The sequence below is a fragment of the Lemur catta genome, chromosome 16 (assembly GCF_020740605.2).
Source record: "Lemur catta isolate mLemCat1 chromosome 16, mLemCat1.pri, whole genome shotgun sequence".
NCBI lineage: Eukaryota > Metazoa > Chordata > Mammalia > Primates > Lemuridae > Lemur > Lemur catta.
This window is the reverse complement of record NC_059143.1, coordinates 55523437-55549575: the sequence shown is the minus strand read 5'-3', so window position 1 is coordinate 55549575 and position 26139 is coordinate 55523437. Positions and strand designations below refer to the sequence as shown.

The 26139-nt window shown below is 52.2% G+C and overlaps 1 protein-coding gene across 4 annotated transcripts in view; it reads right to left on the bottom strand.

Annotated features, from left to right (window-relative positions):
• Positions 1-380: 380 nt before the first annotated feature.
• The window catches only part of ATP9B (ATPase phospholipid transporting 9B (putative)), a 182672-nt gene continuing 156913 nt past the window's right edge, over positions 381-26139 (bottom strand). For all 4 annotated transcript variants that reach the window (XM_045527695.1, XM_045527696.1, XM_045527697.1 and 1 more), the window contains 13 exons: positions 25546-25638; positions 19475-19558; positions 18322-18492; positions 14314-14412; positions 12491-12580; positions 11995-12139; positions 11678-11742; positions 10655-10810; positions 10465-10529; positions 8362-8470; positions 3849-3906; positions 3041-3244; positions 381-775 (listed from right to left, as the gene is read on the bottom strand). In XM_045527695.1, coding sequence (XP_045383651.1) covers positions 639-775; positions 3041-3244; positions 3849-3906; positions 8362-8470; positions 10465-10529; positions 10655-10810; positions 11678-11742; positions 11995-12139; positions 12491-12580; positions 14314-14412; positions 18322-18492; positions 19475-19558; positions 25546-25638 — 1476 coding nt within the window. In that variant the 3' untranslated portion in view covers positions 381-638. The remainder of the gene's footprint in view (positions 776-3040; positions 3245-3848; positions 3907-8361; positions 8471-10464; positions 10530-10654; positions 10811-11677; positions 11743-11994; positions 12140-12490; positions 12581-14313; positions 14413-18321; positions 18493-19474; positions 19559-25545; positions 25639-26139) is intronic.

Below are 26139 nucleotides of genomic sequence, written 5' to 3'. Positions count from 1 at the left end.
CCAAGGAAACCAGAAAACCTGCCACGAGGCGAGGGCGACATCCCAGTGACTTGAGTGTCACGGGACAGCTGACTCCCGTACAGGGAGACGGAGTCTGCGTGTGGTTTCACAGCTGTGAGAAGGACGGAGGTTTGGAAACACAGGCACGACCAGCAGTGCCCGGGGACGGCTCACGCTCACAGCTGCGGTGGACTCACGTCCAGAAACGCTGCCGTTTGTTCAGCTTGTCTCTAGTGTGTGTGAGGTGAACGGATTTGTTTGCAAGGACTCAAGCACGTGTGAATTTCTGCAGGAGGTGAAATGTGAACAGAAAGAGAAGAGGGTGGGGGAGGGCGGGGCGCGGACGCGACACCCCGCGGACGGCAAGTGCAGACCTGGCCCCGAAAGCATCTAGACTTTATTGTGTTTGGGCAGGAACGACTCTCCCGCTAGAACACCAGAGAAAGAACTACTTGACCAGTAGGAAACTGCAGAAATTAAGCCTTCGCTTCGACTCTCAGGACTCCAGAGCAAGACAGACCCCTCACAGCAGCAGTGACATACTCAGGGCTCATTTGCAATAGAAACTCAAGCTGCTTCGAAGTGGAAATTAAGTTTTGAAACACAATAAAAAGGAGAAGTGGTGAGGCCCCGAGGGCTCAGGAGGCCAGCTTGCAGTAGCTGGGCGGGGACAGCTTGCGCTTCAGGTACTTGAGCACGTACAGCGGGAGGCAGCTGACCACGGTGATCGCCGACACTTTCCACAGGAAGGTCACGGTGGTGATAAAGGCAACGTCTGTTGGCAAAAAACAGAGGAGAAAATGTAGGTGCCACCCAGGCAGGCTCCGGGCCCTTGCGGGCACAGCCGCGGCCCTGCCCGGGCGGAGAGCATCGCCGAGCACCCCACACACCCGCAGGCCCGCTCTGCCTGTGTCGGCGCAGCTAGCTCTCTCACTGGAATAAATGAAACCAAAGCACTAGAATGCGATACGGGTGACGATTAATGTTGCCAAGTACCACGTGGCGGCCAGACAGCGCTCTGTGACAACTGGCTGGCCTCTATTCAAGGGGGGGCCGACTCACGGGGGCCACAGGCAGGAGGGGCGCCTGCCCGGCCCAGGCCCTCCTGCAGCTGTGCGGGCCGCGCGCTCCAGCCAGAGCCGTGTTGCTGGGGACGGGGCCACGCAACCCCCTGGTGAGAAGACGCACGTGACCTGACACGCACATGGTTCGACTCTACACGCGGTGGAAAACCCTTTAGCATGTTGTCAGAGGATGGGATAAAAAGATCCACTTCTCAGGAATTACAGGTTTGTACAGAAAGCAGCGATGTAGGGAGGACACCCAATCTCCGTACGGCGTTTGAGCCACCGAGTCCTAAGTCACAGGCGTGAGAGGAGTGGGTGCCGCCCACACGCAGACCCAGGCCGCGCTCCGGGGCCCTGGGGACAGTCGCGGCACGTCACAGATGAGCTGCAGGAAGGTTTTCGTTCTTGAGAGTTAAGCACCTTTATCGCTACTGCTTTGCCGCATGTCCATACCTTTGCAAGAAACAACTTCACCTGCCTAAGAAAGCTCCGCCTGCAGCGGCTCCGAGACAGCACAGGGCAAGTGGGCGAAGGTGGAGCCGTGGGGACGCTGCACGTGCCGAGCTGCACGAGGAGGGAAACCCCCTCAAAGCACCCGAGGCGGCAGGCGCGGTGCGTCTGCGACTGTGGCCCTGACCTCGGCTTTGCGGCCTGTCCCCAGGGGGCCTCCCACGTGACCCGGACCCCGCGGCTGGGGCAGTGCACGTGGGGTTCACGCCCACTCCCTGCAGGGCTCGGCCCGGGGCCTGGCAGCGAGCGCAGACCTGCAGGGGAGCCTCCCGCGCACGCAGGGCCCGTGGGGTGCGCTCGGGCTCGCCGGGGGCAGAGGACGCCACCAGGCACGTCCCACGGCTTTTCTTTTACTGGAGACGTGGAAAATCTCTCAGACCAGGCAGGGCTGCCCCACGCTCGCCGGCAGCCAGTGACTGTTTCCGGGCAGTGCGGGGTGTGGACAGGACACCCAGGCTCGGCCGCGCCGGAGACCCGAGCGAGACCAGGTGCCACGCGAGCCTGGGGCCGTGCGGCCCCAGCAGTCTCACCTGGCACATTCCTTCTCTTCTCTCTGCTCTGGTTTTGCAATCCTTGAGAGAGAAGTCACACGCCGGCTATTGGCCACACCAGGCAGTTTAGGGACCCTGAGGAGCGACACTGTTTGGGGGGTTCTCAAACTCTGGCTGGCCAAGGGCGCAGGCTGGGGAAGAGGGAGCCGGTCTGAGGAAGGAGCCAAGCGGGGAGGCCGGAGCGCCCGGGGGAGGCTCAGAGGGTGAGGCCCACACAGCTTTGGCTCCAGCAGTTCCCTCCCCCGAGGGCATGGCGGTGCGGGGGTGGGGGCGACTGTTCTGCCTCCTCCTGGGGTCTTGAACTCTGGGGAGGAGGAGTCAGGACGCAGCGACACTGGCCATCTGGGCTGCTGTGATGTGGTGACCAAGTGAGGACGTGGCTCCCACGTGCTGGGTGCTCCGCTCTGGTCCAGCAGGTGGCTCTCTGCGGGGACGGGAGGCTCAGGGAGGCGGAGGCCGCCCGCCAGTGGGGCTGGGGGTGGTGCGAGGACAGCCACACACCTGGGGCCTCGACCTTCCCTCTGCTGAGCGCGCAGGGGCAGCAGAGAGGAGCGTGAGCAGCAGGGCGTTGGCCCGGCGGGTGCTGGTGACCCCGGGCACTGCCCTTCCTCAGAGCGCCTGCACAGCGCCTCGGCTACGAGCAAGGGACCAACTGCACAGCTCTTCCGGGAAGACTTCTTGAAAATACACACACTTTACTATCTTTTAAAAAGCCAAGATGGGGAAAACCTTAACTTTATAAATTATTGCAAACAGTTTTATCTTTCCACAAAAGTAAGCTTTTGTGCTGTGACACTCTGATACGGGTTTTACTGTGAGCCACAATTTAAGACGATGTATTAAGTAACGGTAAAAAATGTTTAAAAACCACTAACAGACAACGATTCAAAAAAGAATTCCAAGGCAACTTACCAAAGTACTCGTTTAGGAAGATGAGCGAGGCCACGTAGCAGCCCAGACTGAGGAACTCGGCCAGGACCATCAGCCAGTGCCACGTGCGGACGGTCAGCGCCACCATGAGCAGCTCGGTGAGGACCAGCGCCGTGAAGGAGATTGCCACCACATGCACGAACTCCGACTCGAAGAGCAGCAGGGCCCCGTACATGAGGATGCCGCCTGCAAGACAGCGGGCGGGGGCCACACGGACGCCCTCTGACGCACGCAAGCGACCACGGGAACAGCTCCCTCCTCAAGGACATCAAAATGGGGGGCCGCGTGCACACACTTCATTTAAACTCCAGTATCACGCTGGGTGAGTCGGGAATACCAAGGCGAGGCTCACAACCTTCTTAGTACCCGGAGGACAAGCCCAGCTCGACTCTGATTCGCGGGAATAATTGTTTCACGTAGTGCACCTGGTCTACCTGCTCACCGCACTGCTGCCAATGCCCACGTGTCTGGACCCCAGACAGAGGTGGGCACAGAACCCACATCCCCAGTCTCGCCAGCGCCCACGAAGGGAACCACTGTGCAGAGGTACAGTGTGCTGAGTGCTTGTTGACATTTTAACCTAACAGGTCAGCTCTTAGGTGACAAGCATTTATTAAAAAAAAAAAAACCAACCCACATCACTGGAACGTGAACTTAAGAGATAAACAGAAAGCAGTACTTCACTCCCAATGAAATTTTAAGCTGCTGGAATTGAACCTAGAGGTGAGAACAATATTGCTGAAAGAAAACAAGAAGCTCTTCAGTTTTGTGCCACCAGGGCCCATCTTACCTTGGTAAACACTGATTAACACCCAGATGAGGAAGGTCTTGAAGGACAAGGATCTGCCCTAGGGAGAGGGGACGGCTTGGTTAACAGAGCACACCCGACTCCGGTGTCTGCGAGAAGCTGGGCGTGAGGGGCTCCTGCAGACCCCAGGCCCCAGCCCACCCGCCACCCGGGCCCCTGGGCTGCCGGCGGGCACCACGGGGGTGCCCTGCAGAGGCCCTGCTGGGGACACCTGGGTTAGAGGTCACTGTTCTCTTTTGTTTGATCTTCCCAGTAGCCTAGGAGACAACGGATATAAACAAACATCTCAGTGAACTAGGGGATAAGGACTCTCTTTGTAAAAGTAATTTTGTTAAAAATAATTTCCCTTTACTTCTTTATTTCTTGGTAACAAGTATGTATACGTTTACTTTTTAGTTTCTCCAGATCAAAAAATACAAAGGGTAACAGCTCTTCAGTGAGGACAGCCCACCCTGACTACAGTAGAAATTACATCCCTTAAATCCTTTCTGGGAAAGATGTCACATAAACAAATCCCACACCGACAAACATAATGGATTCTTGAGTAATAACTTTTGCTTTTTAAAACTTAAGACAGGTTACTAGGGATGGGCCAGGACAGAATTCTGGTCCGTGGTCTCGTCTTAACACTCCTGAGGACATTCGTAATCCAGGACGGAGACTGAGTCATTAATCACCTGCACCCACTTGTTGGTGCCAAAGATTTGCTAAGGATGATGCAAGTGTTGACGGAAAAAACAAATTCTGCCACAATATTTAAAGAGGTTTATTCTGAGCCCAATATGCGTGACCATGGCCTGGGGGCTCGATCGCAGGAGTCCTGAGGAAGTTCGCGCAAGGCGGCAGGTGGCCGTCTGGTTTCACAGGAACCGCAGGTGAGACCGTAAACCAACACCTGGAAGGTACGTGTTGGTTCAGCCTGAAAAGGCGGGAAATCTCTAAGTGGGGCCATGGGTCACAGGTGGGTTTTCGGGACTGTTCGGTTGGCAGCTGGTTGAAAGTGACGCTTTGAACACCTGGAGCTGGCAGAAGATGCCCGTGTTCAGACGGGGGCTGCTGGGATGCCATAGCCACGACGAGGGGTCTGTCCCGTGCTGCGACTCCAGAGTGTGTGGACAGTAAGCCGCTTCATAGCGGGCTGATAAAAACCCATTAATGACACTCTACGGTTTGTAGGGCATGACTCATCAGGCCTTTAGGAATTTAGGGACGAGAACAAAAAGGTCAGAGTTCAGTCCTCCCGTGTCAGGACGAGCCAGTGGAGACAGCACCAGCACCTGCCTTTCCGCCGACCTTCCCGGTGCCGGGCGGCGTCAGGTGCGCAGAGCGGACACCGTTTCCACTTACGGATGAAGAAACGTGGGACGTCCGCCTGTTCCTCACGTCCACGCCGCAGGCTGGTGGTGCTAAGACGCGCAACCGACCAGCGCCCCAGGTTCTGCATTTGGGCTGGGGCTTCCCTCCCCCCAGAGTTCCTGGAGGACTGTGGACAGGCAGATAGATCTCAGAGTCACGAGGCAACTGAAAGAGCCACAAAGGAAAGAGGGAGCTTCGCGGAGCTCGGTGGCACCTGAAGACACGGCAGGGATGCGGGAGGCCAGCGCGGCGGAGCGAGGCCCATCTGCGTCCACGCTGCCCGGAGTCCGCTGAGCACGTCTGACGCTCCCACCCTGACAGAGAGGTGCTGCGCCCGCACCTCCCACGTCGGGGAAATGGAGTCACACGTCTGAGTTGGCTTCTCCCGCACAGCGAGACGCATGTAAGAATTAGCGGTGTTCTGGCAATGGACGGCTCTTCCCGCCCACCGTGGAGCCTGGCAGGAGCAGGGACTCGGCCTCCGTCTGTGGCCCCCGACCGAGGACTGGCGGACGGCTCCCACGCCCAGCCTGCGTCTGATGCTGGGCGGTCGCAGCTGGTGCCGCAGCCCAGACCGCCCTGGGGACGCGCACAGGGCACAGGGCACTTCGCCAGAGTCCTGCAGCTTCAATAAGGAAAAACAACTAAATTTTACCAACTTTAGGGCTCAGTACTTTGGTGCTACTTTGTTTTCAAAGGATCTGAAGTGTATTAAATTTAAAAAAAAAAAATAGATGCTAAAGATAAAAAGTGCAGATTTTTGGATCTTAGAGAAAATAAGTGACTGAATTTCTGTCAAAAAACATAGGAATTGGGCCGGGCGCGGTGGCTCACGCCTGTAATCCTAGCTCTGGGAGGCCGAGGCGGGTGGATCGCTCGAGGTCAGGAGTTCGAGACCAGCCTGAGCAAGAGTGAGACCCCGTCTCTACTAAAAATAGAAAGAAATTATCTGGCCAACTAAAAAATATATATACAAAAAAATTAGCCGGGCATGGTGGCTCATGCCTGTAGTCCCAGCTACTAGGGAGGCTGAGGCAGTAGGATCGCTTAAGCCCAGGAGTCTGAGGTTGCTGTGAGCTAGGCTGATGCCACGGCACTCACTCTAGCCCGGGCAACAAAGTGACACTCTGTCTCAAAAAAAAAAAAAAAAAAAAACAAAAAAAAAAAACATAGGAATGGTGTCCTGACCCTAAGACATTCTACGCTGTGATCACCTTAACGAAAGTGGAAAGCGAACACTGTCCAGAGACACTCCTCAAGCCTGAGCGTGACGCCCCCTGTTCTGGTGACGCAGCTCGTGATGGGGAACCAGACCCACGGTGACAGCCGCAGCCGACCAGCGGCTCTGCCGGACACTCCTGTCCCTCGAGTAACTCAGACATCTCTGTGACACTCGCGACCCATAAACACTCCTGTCACTCGAGCAACTCAGACATCCCCGCGCAGAGATGCTGGCAGGTCCAATCAAACCCTGGAAAACGGCAGAAACGCACCAGCGCCGTCCTCCGATGTGAGATGGTGGCTGCGGCATCGCGGCCCTGCAGCGAGGGGACCAGTAGCCTGTGGCCCGCGCCACAGCGGGTGACGAGGCCTTGGGAACTGTGCCTCTGCCCCGGCACTGACTGCCCGGCTTCAGGGCAGCTCACCTCGTGCCACGTTCCTCTGTGAGAAGCCTGTTCCTCCCCACGCGTGTGCGGGGGCACTCGAGAGAGCGTGTGTTGGTCTCTGGACACGAGGCGGCACCGGAGCTGCCAAACTTCTTCGTCTCCAGCAGCGTCCTGCAGCCTCCGATCTCGGATCCTGCCCTGCGCTGTCCCAACGGCCTCCCCACCTGGGAGCCCAAAGTCCCTCTGCTGGTTGGGTGACCCCTCCCAGTAGGCACAGTGGCATCAGCATCACGGTAACGCTCGATGGTTACACTGTGTCCTTTGTCACACTGGTGAACTGGCTTTACTTGTCCTGATTATAAAAGTAATGGGCATTTTGTATTTTTTCAAGGAATTATAAAGTCTTTATTTCATCAGATTGTTACGGTGACATGATGAAATACAAAAGTTAGCATGACCTACCCAGTACCTCTCTGGCTAGTTAGTAGTTAGCTGGACTACAGTCTAGTTTGTTAGTTGGTGGTTAGCTGGATTAGAGGCTAGTTTGTTAGTAGGTGGTTAGCTGGATTAGAGGCTAGTTTCTTTAACACCCAATCCAATTCTTTCTTTGCCATACAACACTGCTACAGCTTTAAAAATCTGAGTTGATAATTTCAGATCATCAACTGCAAATCTAAATTTAGCTGAGGGTCAGTGGTTTGTTCCCAGTGTTGGTTCAGAGAGACGAGCCGCGCAGAGCAGTCCATACCACAACCTGCACCTGGAGAGCTGAGACTTCCCACCCCGCGTCCCTCCTTATATTGTCCATGCTGTGAAAAATATACTTTCATAAAAAATAAACAAATCCTCCTTTAGGAATATTTTGACCTTAACAGAGCACAGTTTTAAAACAAACAAACAAATCCTCTGCAGCTGCAGGTTCAGGGAGTTTCCTGGGGTGGGTTTTCCTCAGAGGCGTCGCCCTGTTAGCACACGTGGGTCTCAGGCAGAGACATCGCGCTGGTCATCTCTCAGTCCCCAGTACGGAGAGGTTTTGGAAAGGGTAGGAACCCCTACCCAGCGAACCCGTGATGTCCAGTCTGGGACGCTGCAGTCTGCAGCCAACACGCGGACGCTGCTCTTAAAGCAAGAGTGACAACGCTGCTGGTGGAACCGCAGCCAATAGGCCCCTCACACAGAGGCCAGGACGTAAGCTCTTCCCAGACATCTGGGAAGCTCAGTGGTCTGTTTGCTAAATTCAAAAAAGGTCCATAAAGGGTTTAGAGAATCCTTTAAAATTCTAAATGTATATATGACATTAGAGCTTTACTGCAAACATGAGAAATTCTTTTCCCCTGGGATGTTTTCCTCTTTTTGAAGTTTAGCTCAAAGGGAACAATGTAAAAAATAATTAGGAGACATAAAAAACTGTGGAAGGACAGACAATAATTACTCAGAAGATGCTTGGAAATGCCTCCCGACTGGCCTTTCCCACACCCGAAAGCCCCGGAGCGTGTGCTCGCTGGGCCCGGCCACCCGCCCTCGGGCTGTACCTTGGTGAGGTCCTTGTACAGCTCCGGGTACAGCATGGCCATCTCCGGCTTCACGTCTTGATCCAGCACCAGGGAGAACACTGGGAACATGGTGTACACGGTCGCGTACCTTAGGGACCACGAGGAGAGCTAGTCTGAAAAACTGCTCTGATACAACTGTGAACATACCTCTGAAGTCAGAGGTCTACATTTCAGAAACAAAAACAGCAGAGACGTCCTTTGGTCCCTTTACCCAGTTCCCCCCAAAGGTAACATCTTAAAAACTGGGCACAATGTCACCACCCAGACTGACGCCCGCAGCCCACAGAGGACCCTCCCGCCAGCCTCCTCCCTGCCCCCGGCAACCACGTTATCTGTTCATCTTTCTAATTTCTGTCCTTTAGAGGACATTATATAAATGGGATCACATCGTAGGTAATCTTTAGGGATTGGATTTTCTCACTCAGCGTAGCGCTGAGATTCATCCAGGTTTCTGCCGTATCAATAGCTCATTTTCTTGCTTTCCTGCACGGGCCTTCACGGTGTGTGAATGAAGTTTATCTAGCCATTCACTCATTCACTGACCTACATCTGGGATAGTCTCAGTTTTTAATTATTATGAATAAAATTGCTATTAACATTCACTGCACAGATTTCTTGAAGTTTTCATTTATTTTGGACGGGAGTGCCAACTGGGACAACGTAACCACTGCGGCATATGGTAGCAGTATGTTCAGCATTTTTAAAGGAACTAACAAAATGTTTTTCAGATGTCAGGATTTACATTCCTGCTAGCAATACACAGATACGCAGTTTCCCTGAACCTTCACCGTAACGTGGTGCTGTCACACCTACGTCAGCAAACCTGCCGGGGAGGGGCACCACGGGGCTGGGGGCTTCCTGGGCTGAGGCGAGGACGGCGAGACGCCGGGTGCTGGTCCAGCCCAGGGAGCGCCGTGCGAGGCGGCCAGAGCACTGCGAAGACCCGAAGGCGGGGGAAGGGAGGGTGCACCCCCGATGGCAGGGCCGCGGAGGCCCAGGAGCTGGCTCCAGTGTGCGGCAGCAGAACCGGCCTCTGCTGCCCCGATGGCAGCTCCAGGACTGACAGGGCAGCTACCGTGATCTCGACTTGGGAAGCGGATGACTTAAAACCTAACACATGCACAGACTCATTGACCCCTGGATTCTGCTAAAATGTGTAGGACTTCTTGGGGTTCAGGGAGCTGTCAGACGAAAGGCACTTAGAACTCTGACTTAGCACGGCTGACCCGGGCGGGGCTGGTGTGAACGCCTGGGCCCTCCCGGCAGCACGCAGGCGTTTGCGGCCTCTGCCTCCCCAGGGGGGAGGGGGACGCACGAGTGTTCGGCGCTGGAGCATCAGTGCTGACGCGGCTGCTGCCACGGAACTTCCTGGGCCCTCGGCAGGGCAGGGCCTGGTCTCAGGGGTCGGTGAGGACGCGGCAGAGGAGCAGCGGCCTCCGTTCGCGCCCGCCACACGCTGACAGTCACACTGTCTTGATTTCTGGGCACAGCCAGAAGCGAAGAGGAGAGCTACATTCTAGGCCACTCACTTTCCGTGGAAAGTTCCGTTTCACAGGTTCAGGGGCAAACAGCCGAGCTCTCATTACAGACCACATGCCCGCACACGTGTGTCCTTTTCTAAGCTATCTGAGTGGAGATCCTTGGGAACGAGGTTTCGTGACCGGCAGGCGGGTCCTGGAGCATGCCACGTCACACCCAAATTTAGGGAAACATCCAGCACTTTCTGTGCTGCCCTCTGCCCCTGACTGGTGGCCCCATCGTCATTACGCAGCCCTTGAAGGGTCCACGGTGGCCGCTGGCTCAGGCCCTCCCCTTGTCACCGAGCTTCGGCCCTACACAAGTCCCAGGTCCTGACCCCGGTTACGGCTCCCAACAGCAACAAGACCCAGCGAGCGTCAGCAGCCGTCACGGGGAACAAGCACACCAGTGCCGTCCCCAGTGTCCCCTGGGAACTTGGCTCTCATGGCAGTGACATTCACTCCCGGCACTGGCTGCGCACACGACGATTCGGCAACAACATTCTGTGCATCTTCTCAAAATAACACAGCGCTCCCGGCACGGCGAGGACGCGGTCTCACTCACCCCACCATGAGGAATCCCTGGTACAGAGGCACCGAGGCGAAGTAGAAGACGGAGGAGAACACGGCCTTGAAGAGAGAACACCGCAGTTATGCGTGAGCGCCGGCCACGGCCGTGTCACCAACACCCCATCACACCGCCATCCCACCCGCCATGCCGCAGCCACACACTCCCCCCGAGCGTGAGGTGGCACCTGCATGGTGGAGATGACCAGGCCCCTGTGCATGACCAGCTGGCCCAGCGCCGCCGACCGCTTGTAGCTGTTGCGCCCGTGCACCACGAGCAGCCTGCCGAGGTGCCGGAACTGCGTGATGGAGAAGTCGGCCGCCAGCGAGGCCTGCATCCCCTCCTGCAACGAGACATGGGCGCCGCTCAGACCCCGCGGGTGAGGGGAGCCGCACGCTGACGCCAGGTTTCAGCTCAGCCTCGACTAAGAGAGGGCTGAAATTCTCTCTGCACAACTGCGGCAGCTTCAGCTAACCCAGGTGTGAGGCCACGGCGCAGGCAGCCAGCATGCACCTGCCCGGGCGCTATGGCCTGAGTGCAGGGCAGGGGCTCACCAGCAGCTCAGCCAGTGGCCGGGGTGTCCCAGCTCGGGCAGAGGCAGAGCTGGTGGCCTTGGAGACCGTCCTGTAACCTTGGGCTTGTTCAAAACAATTCTCCCAACCTCAGTTTTCTCACATTTTAAAAACCAATCCATCTCCTATTTCCCAGAGGTGTTTCAAGTTTTACAGAATACAGTTGCCAAGGAAAAAGCCGAGCTCGACGGTGCTGACCGTCCAGGCCTTCCTGGCACGTCTTTATGGGAGTGACCATGGGAGCGGGAGGGGACTGTCATCCAGGCTGGCGTGAAGCAAACCTCAACCCGCAGCTTGGTGGCCAGGACACGTGGACACTGGGCCGAGTGTAAGCAGGAGGGGGCGCTGGGTGGGGCCCCAGAAAGCTTTGCTGGAGGATGCGGCTGGAGCTCAGCCGTGTCTCCACGTGCCACCCCGGCAGCAGGGACGCGGGGCACTCTGGCGGTGACTGCGTGTCGGGAGGGTGAGCACCCGCCGAGTGGAGCACGGGGCCACTCGCCTGTGATTCGGTGCAGCTCCGAGCCTCGCACAGACCGGGCTCTTCAACACATGCTGTCCAGGCACACGGCCGTGCGTGCTCACGCGTGTGCGTGCCTGAACACACACTGACTGTGTGCTGCCCACTGGGACGCACGTACCTTTCCCTCGATCCCAATCCCGCAGTCTGCCGCCTGGATCATGCTCACGTCGTTTCCCCCGTCACCTGGGAAGATGAGAAGTTGTGAAATTAAAGCACCCGTCCGCCGTCCCATGGCTTTCTTTTTCCCAGTACAGGCTTTTAAGAAATTTCCAGTAATGTTGATGAAATCACCCTAGCTTCAGAGCTGGCGTGTACTTCTGTCTGTAAACCTCAGGATATCAGCTCTTCTTAAAATGTCACTGTTGACAGGGGACGTGGCACTTCCCACGTCCCGAGTGGAGGCCGGGGCTGTGGGCGGGGGCGGGGGGGGCTCACCGATGGCGCAGGTGCGTCTCCCCGTGTGCTGCTGCAGCAGCGTGACGATGCGCGCCTTCTGTGTGGGCGAGCAGCGGCAGCACACCACGGCCGGGCACTGGCAGGCCAGCTCTACCAGCTCGTGCTCGTAGTACTTCAGGCACACCTGCGGGAGAGCACTGCGCGTGAGTCGGGGACACCTGCGGGAGAGCACTGCGCCTGAGTCGGGCACACCTGCGGGAGAGCACTGCGCGTGAGTCGGGCACACCTGCGGGAGAGCACTGCGCGTGAGTCGGGCACACCTGCGGGAGAGCACTGCGCGTGAGTCGGGCACACCTGCGGGAGAGCACTGTGTGTGAGTCAGGGACACCTGTGGGGACAGGCACTTCAGGTTGCAGGTACCACTGCTGTGACAGGGAGAACCATCTAGAAGTCAGAGACAGGCAAAGCGCTGATGAGAAGCCCTGGGTCCGCTGGCATGGACGGACAGACACACGCGGCAGCGGGGCAGCCTCACCTCCAGAGAGTCCCCGGAGATGACCAGCGCACAGTCCTGCCTCCTCCTCAGCGCGTTCAGCTCCAGGTGGGCCTCGCCCCGACTGGTGACCTCCAGGGAGGGAGAAAAAGCGGCCAAGTTAAAACGCGGTCTCAGCTAGAGGCAGAGAGAGGACATTACTTGCAGAATCACAGTAAGATGTTCTAGACCCATTTATTACCTAAAAACTAAAGGTGCATTACGTATTTAGACCTGTAACAAGGCCCTTTCAAATTTCTCTTACAGTGCTGGGTACATCTAGCTGCTTATTTACACAAATTGTTTTCCGATTTGCGGCAGCTGAGAGCAGGAAACACCCACTGTAAAGTGCAGTGAAAATATCACCTTTTCCTGAGTGACTAATTACCATCGTGTAGCTGGGAAGGGTCATTGGCTTTGATGAACACATTCCCTGAAGATACAGCAATAACAGTCAAGAATGTTCTAGTAGTCCATGAGGCAGCGACTTAACTGAGCAAAGGGCCAGAGGTGGCTGGTGCAGGGGACCGTGCTGCTGAAAGCCGCAGACACAGGACACGGGCGGGTCCCCAGGGCCACGGCCCGACACACGGAGGGCCAAGCCCAGGGCGGGCGGCTCTTCGTGGCCATACATCAGGTAAGAGAACAATCACCTCCGATCGAGGTTTTAAATACAGCTCTTTCCCTAATATGTCAGATGATATGACATGCTTCCATAAAATTGCTTCTGTTGTCTCTGCCATGGGTTTCAACTTACTCTATTAGTTTTTGTTTAGCATTGAAAGAATTAAAAAAAAAATCTAAGAGTAAAATTAAGTCATAATCTTGAAATATCACTAATTTTAGAATGAAAACATTTCACAAACCAGTGTACTAGTTTTTGACATTCTTCCTGTGGAGATTTTATGGGGCATGAAAGAAATGATATATTACGAGAATGAAATAAATTAAAGCTTCATGTGGTTCAAATTAACAATTTCAGACTTATCTTTAAATAGGTAGGTTTTATTGTGAAAAATTTAATTTGTAGTGCTATAATACTGAAAAGTCAACAAAAATTGATCTGAAGTTTTATCAGAAGCATTAATAATTTAATTGCAAATAGTAGTCTGCAGGGCCTAATTTGCGATTCCGATGCTTCAAAACAAACTACATTTACATGTAAATTATATTCAAATAACTATTTCTGTAGGTGCAAGTGCTTCATTTAGAACCGACACAGACATATGATGTCTGCTCACTCACCATCAATCAAGACCCAAGAAATTTTTATTTTTTGTTTGAATTAAATTTAGTTATAACTAATACAGTAAACACATAAATTTAGATCATTTCTATTAATTTTCTTTGAGCTAATTAAGGAAGAGCATTTACTCTGAAAATGGCAGTAGATTAAAAACATATTCTCATTTTGTATTTAGAGCTTGTTTCACAAAAGCAGCTCTGGACACATGTAATGTGTGTAGCTGACAGAAAAATGTAATTTTTTCAATCAATGTACATCTTATGAATTGAATAGAAAATGACTGCAGTATGTCTATTTTAAAATACATAGTAATAAATAACAATAACAGTACAACAAAATAGTTTTAAAATTTTAGAGCTTGTTCACTTTATCAAAAAGCAGCTTTTGCTCACGTTTAATATTTTTAACTAATAGAAATCTACTTTAACATATTTTATAAATTGAGTTAGAAATCAGTTATACTTTTTAAAAAGATACTTAGTAATTAATAAATAACTGCATATACCTTCTCACAGAAACAACAGACTTTAACAGGAGACAAAACACTCAACAATTCTAAGTGACGCACGCACACACTCACTTGTCTGAAAACATGAATGTCTTGCGATCTGGACACCAAGTGGGAGCTCTTGGCAATGCACGTGGCCGTCTCGAGCTTGTCGCCCGTCAGCATCCAGATCTGGGAGACAGGTCAGACAGGTGAACGTCAACAGCACAGTGACACTTTCATCCCCTACACGTGTCCGTCTCGAACAGACGCCGGCACACCCCCGCCCGCGGTGGCGCCAGGCAAGCATCCACCGGCAGGTAGGTGCGCAGACAGAACGTGGTCTGTCCACACGATGCAACCATGCTCAGCCTCCAAGAGGGAGAATGTTCTGACACAGGACCCCACGCGGACGAGCCTTGGGGATGTTACACTCAGTGAAATCAGCCACAAAAGGACAAATCCTGAGATTCCACCCCCAGGAGGCCCCAGGCGTCAGATTCATGGGACAGAGGGGCGGCGGCGGCGATGCCAGGGGCAGGGCGTGTGCAGCGGGTGCAGCGTCAGCTGGGAGATGGACAACTGGAGACGGACGGGGTGATGCCACGCAGCGCCGTGGACGTGCCCACAGCCGCTCAACTGTACGCTCAGAAACGGCTCAGATGGCGTATCTGGACTTGCTCAGCTGAAACAAGAACGGGCACAGTGATGCCCGGACACAGCAGCCGAGACCTGGAGGTGACGAATGACACCGCTCGGCAATGGCGGGCCTCGTCTGACAGGAACGGCTGCGTGTGTCAAGCCTGGGTCTCCGCCGCCTCTGCGACACACACACACACACACACACAGGCCTGCACAGGGCACGCGGCCACGGCCACGGAGCTGGCAGGATCATGGAGACCTTCACTTCGACGTGCTGGCTTTTCAGTTGGAAACTGAGGCTCAGATGGGTAAATGGCCCACACTTAAGCCAAAAGTTGCTTATATCAAATAACACAACTTTTCTATTAAGATCCTACAAACACATGCACATATTATATGTGTCTATGTCCCTAGACTATAAAGAAGGTAAAATATCAGGGTACTTAATATATAACAGGGTATTTTATATAACAACAATCTTCCAGTAATATTCTCATTATTGTCTGATACATTTAGTCTTATGTGTCATATACAAATACGCATATCTGGAAACAGGAAACAGAAAGAAACGTATATGTATCCTGATTATTTGCTTAGGTGCAATCTGAAGGGCTCGTCTCAATGTCTGAAGATTTGTGATTTTCATCTATTTGACACATTTATATTCATGTTCCTGGACCCAAGATTCCGACCCGTGACTACGACCCAGGTGAACAGGAACGAGCACGGCTGCGGGCACCCAGCGAACAGCACCGTCCGGGTTCAGGGCAGCGTCTGAAGCCAGATTTTATTACGTGAAGAGATAAAAGGGGCCTGATCCTTTAGGAAGTAAATGTAAAGAATAAGGAGAAATCAAGAAAGTCTTAAATAGTTTAGCAAAGAATTAACATATTAGGTTATTAAGTACGAAAGGTCCGATTTCCTTAAGCACTGAGTTTGACAGTTGGTATCTCTGACACTTCTTGTTCCATTTCTGTTGGAACAAGACCGTGCAGCCTTGGTCTTTCACCCCTGGTTTGCTTGTGATTATCATTCCTATGTTACAGAGCAATTTTTGTGAAATCATAGGGAAGTCAAAAATTCCCTGGTGGAACCAATGGTGTGCTTGAAATATCAGCGAAGTGTTTGGGAAGGATGCGGCTAAGCAATGGTTTGAGAAGTTCCATTCTGGTGATTTTCATCTTGAAAATGAGCCACGTGGGACCTGAGTGAGACCAAGGTGGATAATGCTGAGCTGAAAGCTGCAGTGGAAGCGAATCCATCTCAACCTACACATGAGTTAGCAGGAAGGTTTGACGTTACTATTCCAACAATATTGGATCACTTGAAACAAACCGGCAAGGTAAAGAAGCTGGGTAGATGGCTCCGCATGAATTAAACGAGCATCAGAAGAGAAAACATCTTGAAGCTTGCCTTTCTTTGCTGTCACGACATAAACCATTTCATAGAACCATTTCTATACTGTATTGCCAAGTGTGATGAAAAATGGGTTCTTTTTGACAATTGCAAATGTTGGCACAATGGCTGGATCAAGATGAAGTGCTGAAACGCAGTCCAAAACTGAATGTTCATCAAGAAAAAGCGAATGGCGTCTGCTTGGTGGTCAGTGCTGGCACCATCCACTGCAGCCTCACGAGACCGGGTCAGTCGATGACAGCGGATTCTACTGCAGCCAATCGGATGGAATGAGGAGGATGCTTGCGACTAAGCAGCTGAGACTGGGCAACAGAGACAGGTAAATCCTCTTGCAAGACAACACTCGACCACATGTCGCACAAACAACGCTGCTCAAACTACAGCAGCTGGACTTGGAAACTCTGTCATCCACCGTATTCACCAGACCTTGCACCAAGTGACTCCCACTTCTTCCAGGCTTTGGACCACTTCTTGCAGGGAAAAATATTCAATTCTCAACACGCTGTGGGAAATAAAACACCTTTTGTGATGTGATCGCCACTTGCTCTCCAGGCTTCTTTGCTGCTGGCACAAACAAGCTACCGTTCAGATGGCAAAACTGTGTCCATAGTTTAGGTGCATACTTGGATGAATTGTACTGCTTCTTGTTTCAGATATAACAAACTTTTGATTCAAAATCAGACATTTCATATTTAATGACCTAATAAATACCCAAATCTTTACACAAGGAACATTCACTACTTTAATATACTGATAATCTAGCATGTATAATTAAGAAATAGATTGAAGTTTATTAAAAACTACACTAAAATGAATAAGTCATCTGCTTCTAATTAATCACATTTCTTTATTCATTTTTTGGTTCTACAATACAATCAGGGTTAGGTAATTAAAACATTCTGAATATGAATTGCTCTCTTGTAATTTTTAATTCCTATCTGAACCACTTCTCTGAATCAGATACAGCCTGGCGACACCCCTGCTGCTGCCACCTGGCGCTGCCACCGTCCCCCGCTCTCTGTGCCTGTGCGGAGTCCTGGACAGCAAGCAGTAGACGCCTGCTTCCCGTGTATGTCACATCATCATTACAACCTGCGGGATGTACTTTTGATTTGAAGTTAGGCCCAGCTTTGCTTTCCAACGTTTTCCTTCAGGTTTTTTTCTTTCTTTTGAGACAGGGTCTTGCTGTGTCCCCTGGGTAGAGCACAGTGGCGTCGTCACAGCTCCCTGCAGCCTCCAACTGAGGGGCTCAAGGGATCCCCCCGCCTCGGCCTCCCAGAGTGCTGCGATCACAGGCGGGAGCCACCGCGCCTGGCCTTTCTTTCGCTTTTGTCTCTTTAATCGAGCAATATAGAAAATTTTCTTTTAAAACCAAGTTATGCTTTTTTCCATTCTCAAAATTTTTGTAGAGCCCCCAGTCCTTGAGGCAGCACTAAAATAATTTTCCTAACAAATCTGTAACTGGACTTTTCGCCGCAGCGAGAACACGTGAGGTAGGGAAGTCGTCTGCGGAGAGACAAAACCACCACAAGTGCTCGTCTCCCTGCACGTGGGGAGGACGCGTCCGTGAGAGACGGCAGGGAGCAGGAGGGGCGAGGAGCAGGAGGGGGCCGGGGAGCAGGGGGGGCCGGAGAGCAGGAGGGGGCCGGGGAGCAGGGGGGGCCGGAGAGCAGGAGGGGGCGGGGAGCAGGAGGGGCCGGGGAGCAGGACGGGCCGGGGAGCAGGAGGGGCCGGGGAGCGGGGGGGGGGCCGGGGAGCGGGGGGGCCGGGGAGCAGGAGGGGCCGGGGAGCAGGGGGGGGCGGGGAGCAGGGGGGGCCGGGGAGCAGGGGGGGGCGGGGAGCAGGGGGGGCCGGGGAGCAGGAGGGTGCAGAGGAGAGTCTGTGGCAGCACAGGGCCCCGGCTCCCCGAGGACAGGGGAGGGCAGCTCTGTCCCCAGGCTGCCTCGTGTCCAGGAGCCACGGAGCGTCACAGACCACACTGCCCAGGACCAAGCACAGTTTGCGTGACGGGAGCGTGTGCGCATTCGCAGCGAGCGCAGGTACCTTGATCCCCGCGTTGCGCAGCATCTCCAGCGTGGGCCGCACGTCCGCCTGCAGCTGGTCCTCGACCCCCGTGAGGCACAGCAGCTCCATCTCCCGCTCCAGGCTCTCGACCACCGCGGCCACCTTGAGCGTCCTGTCGTGGAGACTCAGCTTGGCCTGACTGTATCGGCTCTGCGGACAGAGACGCCGTGTGTACATGCGTGTGCGTGCTGTGTATGCTCCACACGGATGGACTCTATCACCTCTGCAGAGATGCCGTGTGTACACACGTGTGCTCCACACGGATGGACTGTATCACCTCTGCAGAGATGCCGTGTGTATACACATGTGCACACTGTGTGTGCTCCACACAGATGGACTGTATCACCTCTGTGGACAGAGATGCCGTGTGTACATGCATGTGCTCCACACGGATGGACTGTACCACCTCTGCAGAGACGCCATGTGTACACACGTGTGCGCACTGTGTGCGCTCCACACGGATGGACTGTATCACCTCTGCAGACAGATGTGTGTACATGCGTGTGCACGCTGTGTGCACTCCACACGGATGGACTGTATCGGCTCTGCGGACAGAGATGCCTAAGTGTACACGCGTGTGCTCCACACGGATGGACTGTATCACCTCTGTGGACAAAGGCGCCGTGTGTACCCGCATGAGTGCTCTGTGAGTGTGCTCACCTCTGCGGACAGAGATGCTTAAGTGTACACAAGTGTGCTCCACACGGATGAACTGCATCACCTCTGCGGACAGAGATGCCTAAGTGTACACGCGTGTGCTCCACACGGATGGACTGTATCACCTCTGCGGACAGAGACACCGTGTGTACCCGCGTGAGTGCTCTGTGAGTGTGCTCAGCGTGGCTGCTGTCATCGCTCAGGACTCGGGTACCTGAAAAGTCACAACACTAAGGACATTCTGGGCTGGTTGGCTCTGTGGCCCCCTCCCCCGCAGACTGCAGGAAGGTGGGGACACACAGCCGGCAGAGGGTCCGGCCAGGCCCTGTCCAGGTGAAGCTGCCTCTGCCCCTAGGCTGTAGTGACACGGACTCACAATTTTGCACGGAGACAGCGAAAACTCACGTTAGCCGCAGAAGCAAGTGCTCGGGGGGAGGGACGTCACCCACCATGGGACGCCTGGGAGCCGGCTCACCTCGAAGTCCTGGTACTGCTCCTCTGTCAGCGACCTCTTGGCAACCACGAGCGTCCGCAGCCCTTCCCGAGCCATGTTCCCGCACTGCAAAGGAGAGGCTGTCACAGGCGGGTCGCACAGCGCCCTGACCCTGCATGAGGGGCCGGCGCCGCGCTCTGGGGACCACCGTGGCCATGTGCTCATGTGTCCCACAGACAGCACTGAGTGTCCACGGACAGAGTCGGGAGAGAGGTGAACGTAAGATGCAGATGACACAGTAGCTGTTCCTGAGACGGAAGCTAAGCGTGATCACTGAAGCGACACACGGCACTAGACGAGCGCTGACTTTATATAAAACTTACTTTAATCTCCCAACTCAGATGAGTGGGGGCGAGAGGAGGAGGAGGGCTCACCAGGAGTGGAGGTTAAGACCAGGGATTTAAAACCAGAAAGCTGAGACTGGAAACTGTTTCTGTAGGTTCTACCCCAGCGCTCTTGGGCAAAACACCTCATCTTTCTGCTCCTTGGTTTCCTCATTGGCAGAAACGAGTTAATAACAGCATTGTCCTGAGACTAACAGCTAACGTGAGTTCTTAATTCGCATTTCCCCTGCCAGAGGTGGGTCCCTGAGGGCCGCTGTGCCATGGAAGGACAGGCATGGGGCAGTGCTGAAGACCACGTGCTGGGACACAGGCCAAACCCCAAAGCTCACGTGCCCTGCCCCGTGGTCAGTCTCAGGGCAGGGACAGCGAGCCCGGCCCAAGTCCTAGGACTTGATTTACATTTTAAAACAAGAAGTGGAAATACATTCAGTATGTACAGTCACCAAAGGCATCAAAATAATACTAGGTTACTAAGCACGAAGAGTCCAATTTCCTTAAGTACTAAGTTTGACAGTTGATATCTCTGACATTTCACTTTGACACTGTTTTTTTCTATTGTGAAGGTGCATCCTTGTTCTTTCAAATGCATGCTTTGGCTTGTGATTATCTACCGAATTTTTTTTTTTAGAACAATTTTTATAAAACCATGGATAAGTCAAACATCTGTGTTATTTTTTAATATGAGTTCCATCGTGGAACCAATGCAGTGCCGACAGCTCGAAATATCAACTAAGTCTTTGGGAAGGATGTGGCTAATGAACGCACAGTACGTGGAGGGTCTGAGAAGTTCCGTTCTGGAGATTTTCATCTTGAAAATGAGCCACGTGGGCGACCACGGTGGTAATGATGAGCTGAAAGCTGTAGTGGAAGCGAATCCATCTCAACCTACGTGTGAACAAGCAGCAAAGCTTGACATTACTATTCCAACAATATTGGACCGTTTGAAACAAAGAGGCAAGGTAAAGAAGCTGGATAGATGGTTCCGCGTTAATTAAATGAGCCTCAGAAGAGAAATCGTCCTGAAACTTGCCTTTCTTTGCCGTCATGACATAAAGGCGAACGATTTCTACACTGTATCGTTATATGTGATGAAAAATGGATTATTTTTGACAATCACAAGCATTTGGCACAATGGTTGGATAAAGATGAAGTGCCGAAACGCAGTCCAAAACCGAATATTCATCAAGAAAAAGCTAATGGTGTCTGTTTCATGGTCCAGCGCTGGTGTCATCCACTACAGCCTCCTGAAACCTGGCCAATTACAGCGGATTCTACTACAGCCAATTGGACGAAATGATGAGGATGATTGTGACTAAGCAGCCACGATTGGGCAATAGAGACAGGACGATCCTCTTGCAAGACAACACTCTACACATCACACAAACAACGCTGCTCAAACTACAGAGGTTGGACTTGGAAACTCTCTGTCATCCACCTTGCACCAACTGACTCCCACTTCTTCCAGGCTTTGGGCCACTTCTTGCAGGGAAAAAAGTTCAATTCTCAACAAGCTGTGAAAACCAAAACCCCTTTTGTGATTCCATCTCCACTCGCTCTCCAGGCTTCCTCGCTGCTCGCACAAACAAGCTACCATTACGATGGCAAAACTGTGTTGCCAGTTTAGGTGTGTACTTTGATTAATTGTACTGCTCCTTGTTTGAGATATAATAACTACACTTTTGATTTGAAATCGGACACTTCATATTGGTTCTAATGAAATGCCATTTCCCCACCAGAGGTAAAAATCCGGCAGTGTCACCTGGTGGCGGACTGGACAGGCTCTCAGGATCAGGGCCGCCGGCGGTGCTGGAGCAAACGCGTTTGGAGCTAATGACAATGTTCCCCAACTTAAACCACACGAGCTCTACTCCCGGAAGTTTAACCTGTGTTTGCAAAAGCACACCACGACGTCCATACACGGTCGAGACCTGCCACGGTGCTTACGTGGACGGGGTCCGGCCTTAAAACACGGGGGGAGCACATTGCTACATCACTCACTGCCCCTGGGGTTCCCACCCGCACACCCACATGGCCAGACGGCACGTGCAGGGCTGCCGGAGCCAGTCCCAAGCCTTCCTGGGCTGTCCTCTCACGTGCACCGTGAACATGGTCCCTCCTGCATGGGTTGTGGGATGCGACAAGGGACCAGAGGGAGGCCAGGAAGGGCGGCCTGCAGAGGAGTGAGAGAGTGCATTCCCGAGACTCGGGCCGTCCTCCTGGGTACAGGGCAGCGCCGGCAGAGAAGGCGCAGGGCAAGCGAGGCAGATGGGGGCCGGAGGGGCAAGGGTGGGTCTCCTGGGGGCTGCAGACAAGAAGAGGGACCCACGTGTGGGACGGGAGGGTGCTGGGCTCCGTGACAGCAAAGGGAGGACAGGTGTCAGGGACCGCTCCTCGGGGAGCAGCCCTGGAGCACCTCTGCTGTGTCCAACAGGGCAGGGGCGCAGAGGCCGTGTGGGGCCTGCTGCACTGGGGACAGAGACACAGGAAGTTCTGAGGGTTACCAGGAGGTGCCGAGGGAAGCATGCCTAAGCTTTAAAGCTGGTATTTATAAATAATAAATTAAAAAAAATGTAATGAACATTAAGCTTCACTGTCTGAACTGCCAATTTCTGAAACTGACAGTTTCTGCTCATCAAGAATGATGTCCCTCGAAATGGTCTCGCGGGGACTCCCACCTGTGGACGAGGCTGCTCTCTGCCCGCAAGGTCCCGGGGACGACCTGTCTCAGTGCTCTTCACCCGGTTCCCTTTGACTCCCTCCCAGGTTTCAAATCTTGGAGAATCACTCAGATTTTAATGTTTCTAGAGCTCCCGTCTCCAGATGTTTGGCCTGTTTTTGCATCTGTGGTTGACAACGCAGAGAAATCAGTGGTGACCACGTCTTCCTCGAAATTCCCAGAACGTTCGCAGCCCAGGCCAGACGCTCCTAGCTCCAGTCTAGGGGCCCCGAGACAAGGCAGTTCTTGGACCGAGACCCAGCAGACGCGGTGCTATGCCTGTCACCATGCTGTCACCTGTTGTCACCATGACACACAGGGAGAACAGTCTTCTAAAGGTAATTTTAGCAACTTCAAGGGGGAGAGAACTCTGTGATAGCTAGAGAATAAACAAGCAAAAACATTATCTCCAACATACATTTAAAAATGTAAAGTTGATAATGGGAGCACATACTTAAGGCAAATACATTCTGAACAAATTAATTAGCTACTATTTTTAATGAAAAGAAAATCAAACACCAGTAAACCTGGTTACGCAACGTTACGACTGAATATTGAAGAGTCCAATGTTAGGCAAAGGGATGCAGGTGCACTCCGACGAAGGCTCCCGAAACCCCCTGTGGGGATGCACGCGCAGAGAAGCAGGGACCGGCCCCGACCCTGCACTGTCCAGGGAAAGCCCCGGTAGCGACCGGCCACCACTGTGCCACCAGCAAACCCACCGGGATGCACAAACACGCACACCCTGGCCCGTCACCCCACCGTCTCTCTAGGGCAAAAGTGAGCCCTCTAGGGGGATATCCAACCTTATAAAGCCAATTTACTACATTTGGTGATAAAAGGTTAACCTGCAGGAAAATAAAAATTATTCATATTTTTTGAATATTCCTTTTTAATTCACCCAGCCTACTGGATGTGATGCTTGCTGCCAAACCTGAGGCTGCAGGGGACAGCAGGAAGAGCTCGGGGAGAGCCCGGGCCCAGCGCCCTGAGTCCCACCCTGCACACCCCCCAGCCGTGTGTCCTCCCCAGTCCCCTCCTTCGGGAAATGGACAGTGAGCTTCGCAGGGTCAAGGGTCACAGGAGACGACGGAGGTGACGATCGCTGCAATTACAGAGGCGAGGCTGCGATCCCATTATGCCTCTGTGCTTCCCAGTCTTGACCACAGCTGACCCTGGGACAGCACAGTCTGACCTGCACGGGGCCGACACGGGGACTCTCTTCCGCCTCTGCCACCCAGAGACAGCAACACCACTCCTCCCCGCCCCGCTCCCCCTCTACGTGAAGATGAGGAGGGGAAGACCTTTCTGATGATCCAATTTCATTAAAGAATCGTAAATATATTTTCTCTTCTTTGTGCTTTTCTTTTCTGCAGCCTACTTCCTTGTAAGAAGATAATACATAATACATATAACACACAAAATATGTGCTCATCAACTGTTATAGCTAAGACTTCCGGTCAACAGGAAGCTATTACTGGTCAGAGGTTGTATGAAGAGTTCTGACTGCAGGGGGTGGGCCCTCCAACCCCTGTGCTGTGCAGGGGTCAACCGCACCTGTTTCCTTGGTAACACTGTGTCTAGGGCCTAACGCAAGTTTGTGTCTGGGGGGAGGGAGGCCACTCACTGCAACCCTTCACCCGTCCAGAACGGCACTGCTGTGAGTCTATTCACAGACGTACATGTTCTTACCTTTCCAGTTTTCAAAAATTGGCCCTTACTGTTATATGATGTGAAAAGTTTTGTGTTTTTTTTTTAAACATGTGGAGGGCAAAAGTTTATAGCCAAGAATCCAATTCTGGGGAGCTTGCTTAAAACAAAATAATTCCCTATAAACTCAGACTCTGAGAACCTGCTGTTTTATTTATTTCTTGTAGCAAAGTAAAAGGCTTTCAGACTATAATAGTATTCTACAAAGACATCGGTGAAGGGTCAAAAGATTTACCTATGGAAAGAAAATACAATGTTGAGAAAATAAATGTACACAGGATTTTTAATAAAGTTATCTTTGTGAAAAACAATCTGACATTATCTGTCTGTCGCAAGACATTTATTGATTTGACCTCATAACGCTAAATAAATTAAACAAGTATCTTACAATTAATTGTACATCATTATGACCAAAAGTAATTTTTATGGCATTTTACTAGGTCTTCAGGGAGTTTAATTTATTCACGTCCATGATTAAATCAAAGAGCCTCGAAGGAAGTATTGATTCATATTGCCAATACCACCGTGAGCACCGGGGCCGTGGCTGCTGAGCTGACGTGCGTTGCCGAGGTCTGAGGGCCGGACGAGGGACAAGTGGGCACCAACACTGACATGCACAGTAGACAGTTATAACGATTTTAGTTTTACTCTGAAATGAACTACCAATTAATACATAAACTTAGCAATAAATAACATAGCCTCCTGAGGCTAACTACAAATCATATTTATTTAGGGAGAAATTAATGAAATATAGGATTGCTTATATTTGTGTTTTATTTCTATTTTAAGTGAATCTTATGTACCAATTAGCATTAGATTGAAATTCTAATTAAAATCTCTTTGCAAATATTTAGGTTACAAATGAAATTTATTAAAATATAACTTTGGTTATATATACAATGTTAGTTCAGAATTCTATAGTGAATGATTGATGCTATGTTTTTCACTATTATAAATAAGGACCTATTTATATATATCTACAGGTATCTACACACAAAACAAAAATAGTTATTTAATGGAAAGAAAGCTATTTATGATTAAACAGGACTCCTATCTTTTCTGCTTTATGAAATTGAAAAGAACTGTAAGCATTTAAAATAATTCAGTGGAAAAAATGATGCTGTCTTTGGCAACTTGTCAGTGTCTGGTTTGAAATTACGATGGCTCAACTTACTCCAACAATACCAGTGTCTACAAAGTGGGGAAAGGATCTATTTTTCAGTCATCTGTTCAATCAGTTTTATAGAAACATTGTGTGCAACGTTACAAAGTAACTCACTCACCTCCTCTTCCAGCCAGTCGTTGTACTGGACGATGGAGGACGTGGCGACGTCCGCACCTTTCATGTAAAACGTGATTTCTGCCGTGGACTCGTCCTGCAAGAGAACGGAAACACACACGGCACATCCAGGCTGCGCCACTCACAGCAGGTCGCTGCTGCCCGGTGGCACCGCAGGAGGAAGCCGCCCTCAGGGAGCGCAGCCGTGCCAGCCGCCCCGCGCCTTCCTCTCCGAGGACGTGCCCGCTGTCCAGTGCTCCTGCAGCCTGGCACCGGGAACAGCTGTGCTCACGTGTTTGAAATAACATTTGCTAATGGGTATATGACTTGAGCTAATTCTCTTAAATTTTGATAGTGTGACTGAATGCTTCACTGTTTAGTCAACGTCCAAGACATATTTTTGGAACATGCTAAAAAATATTCATAGAGGTGCATCTCAGCAACTGCAATGGCCACGAGCCACTGTTAAGGTAAAATCTCTGGCATGCGGCTTTCACCAAAAACAGCACAGCTTTTGAGTTGATTTCAAAGACTAACAGATCACACCTTTTACTGACTCCACCTCAGTCATCTTAGGAAAGCTGTTTCATCTCACTAG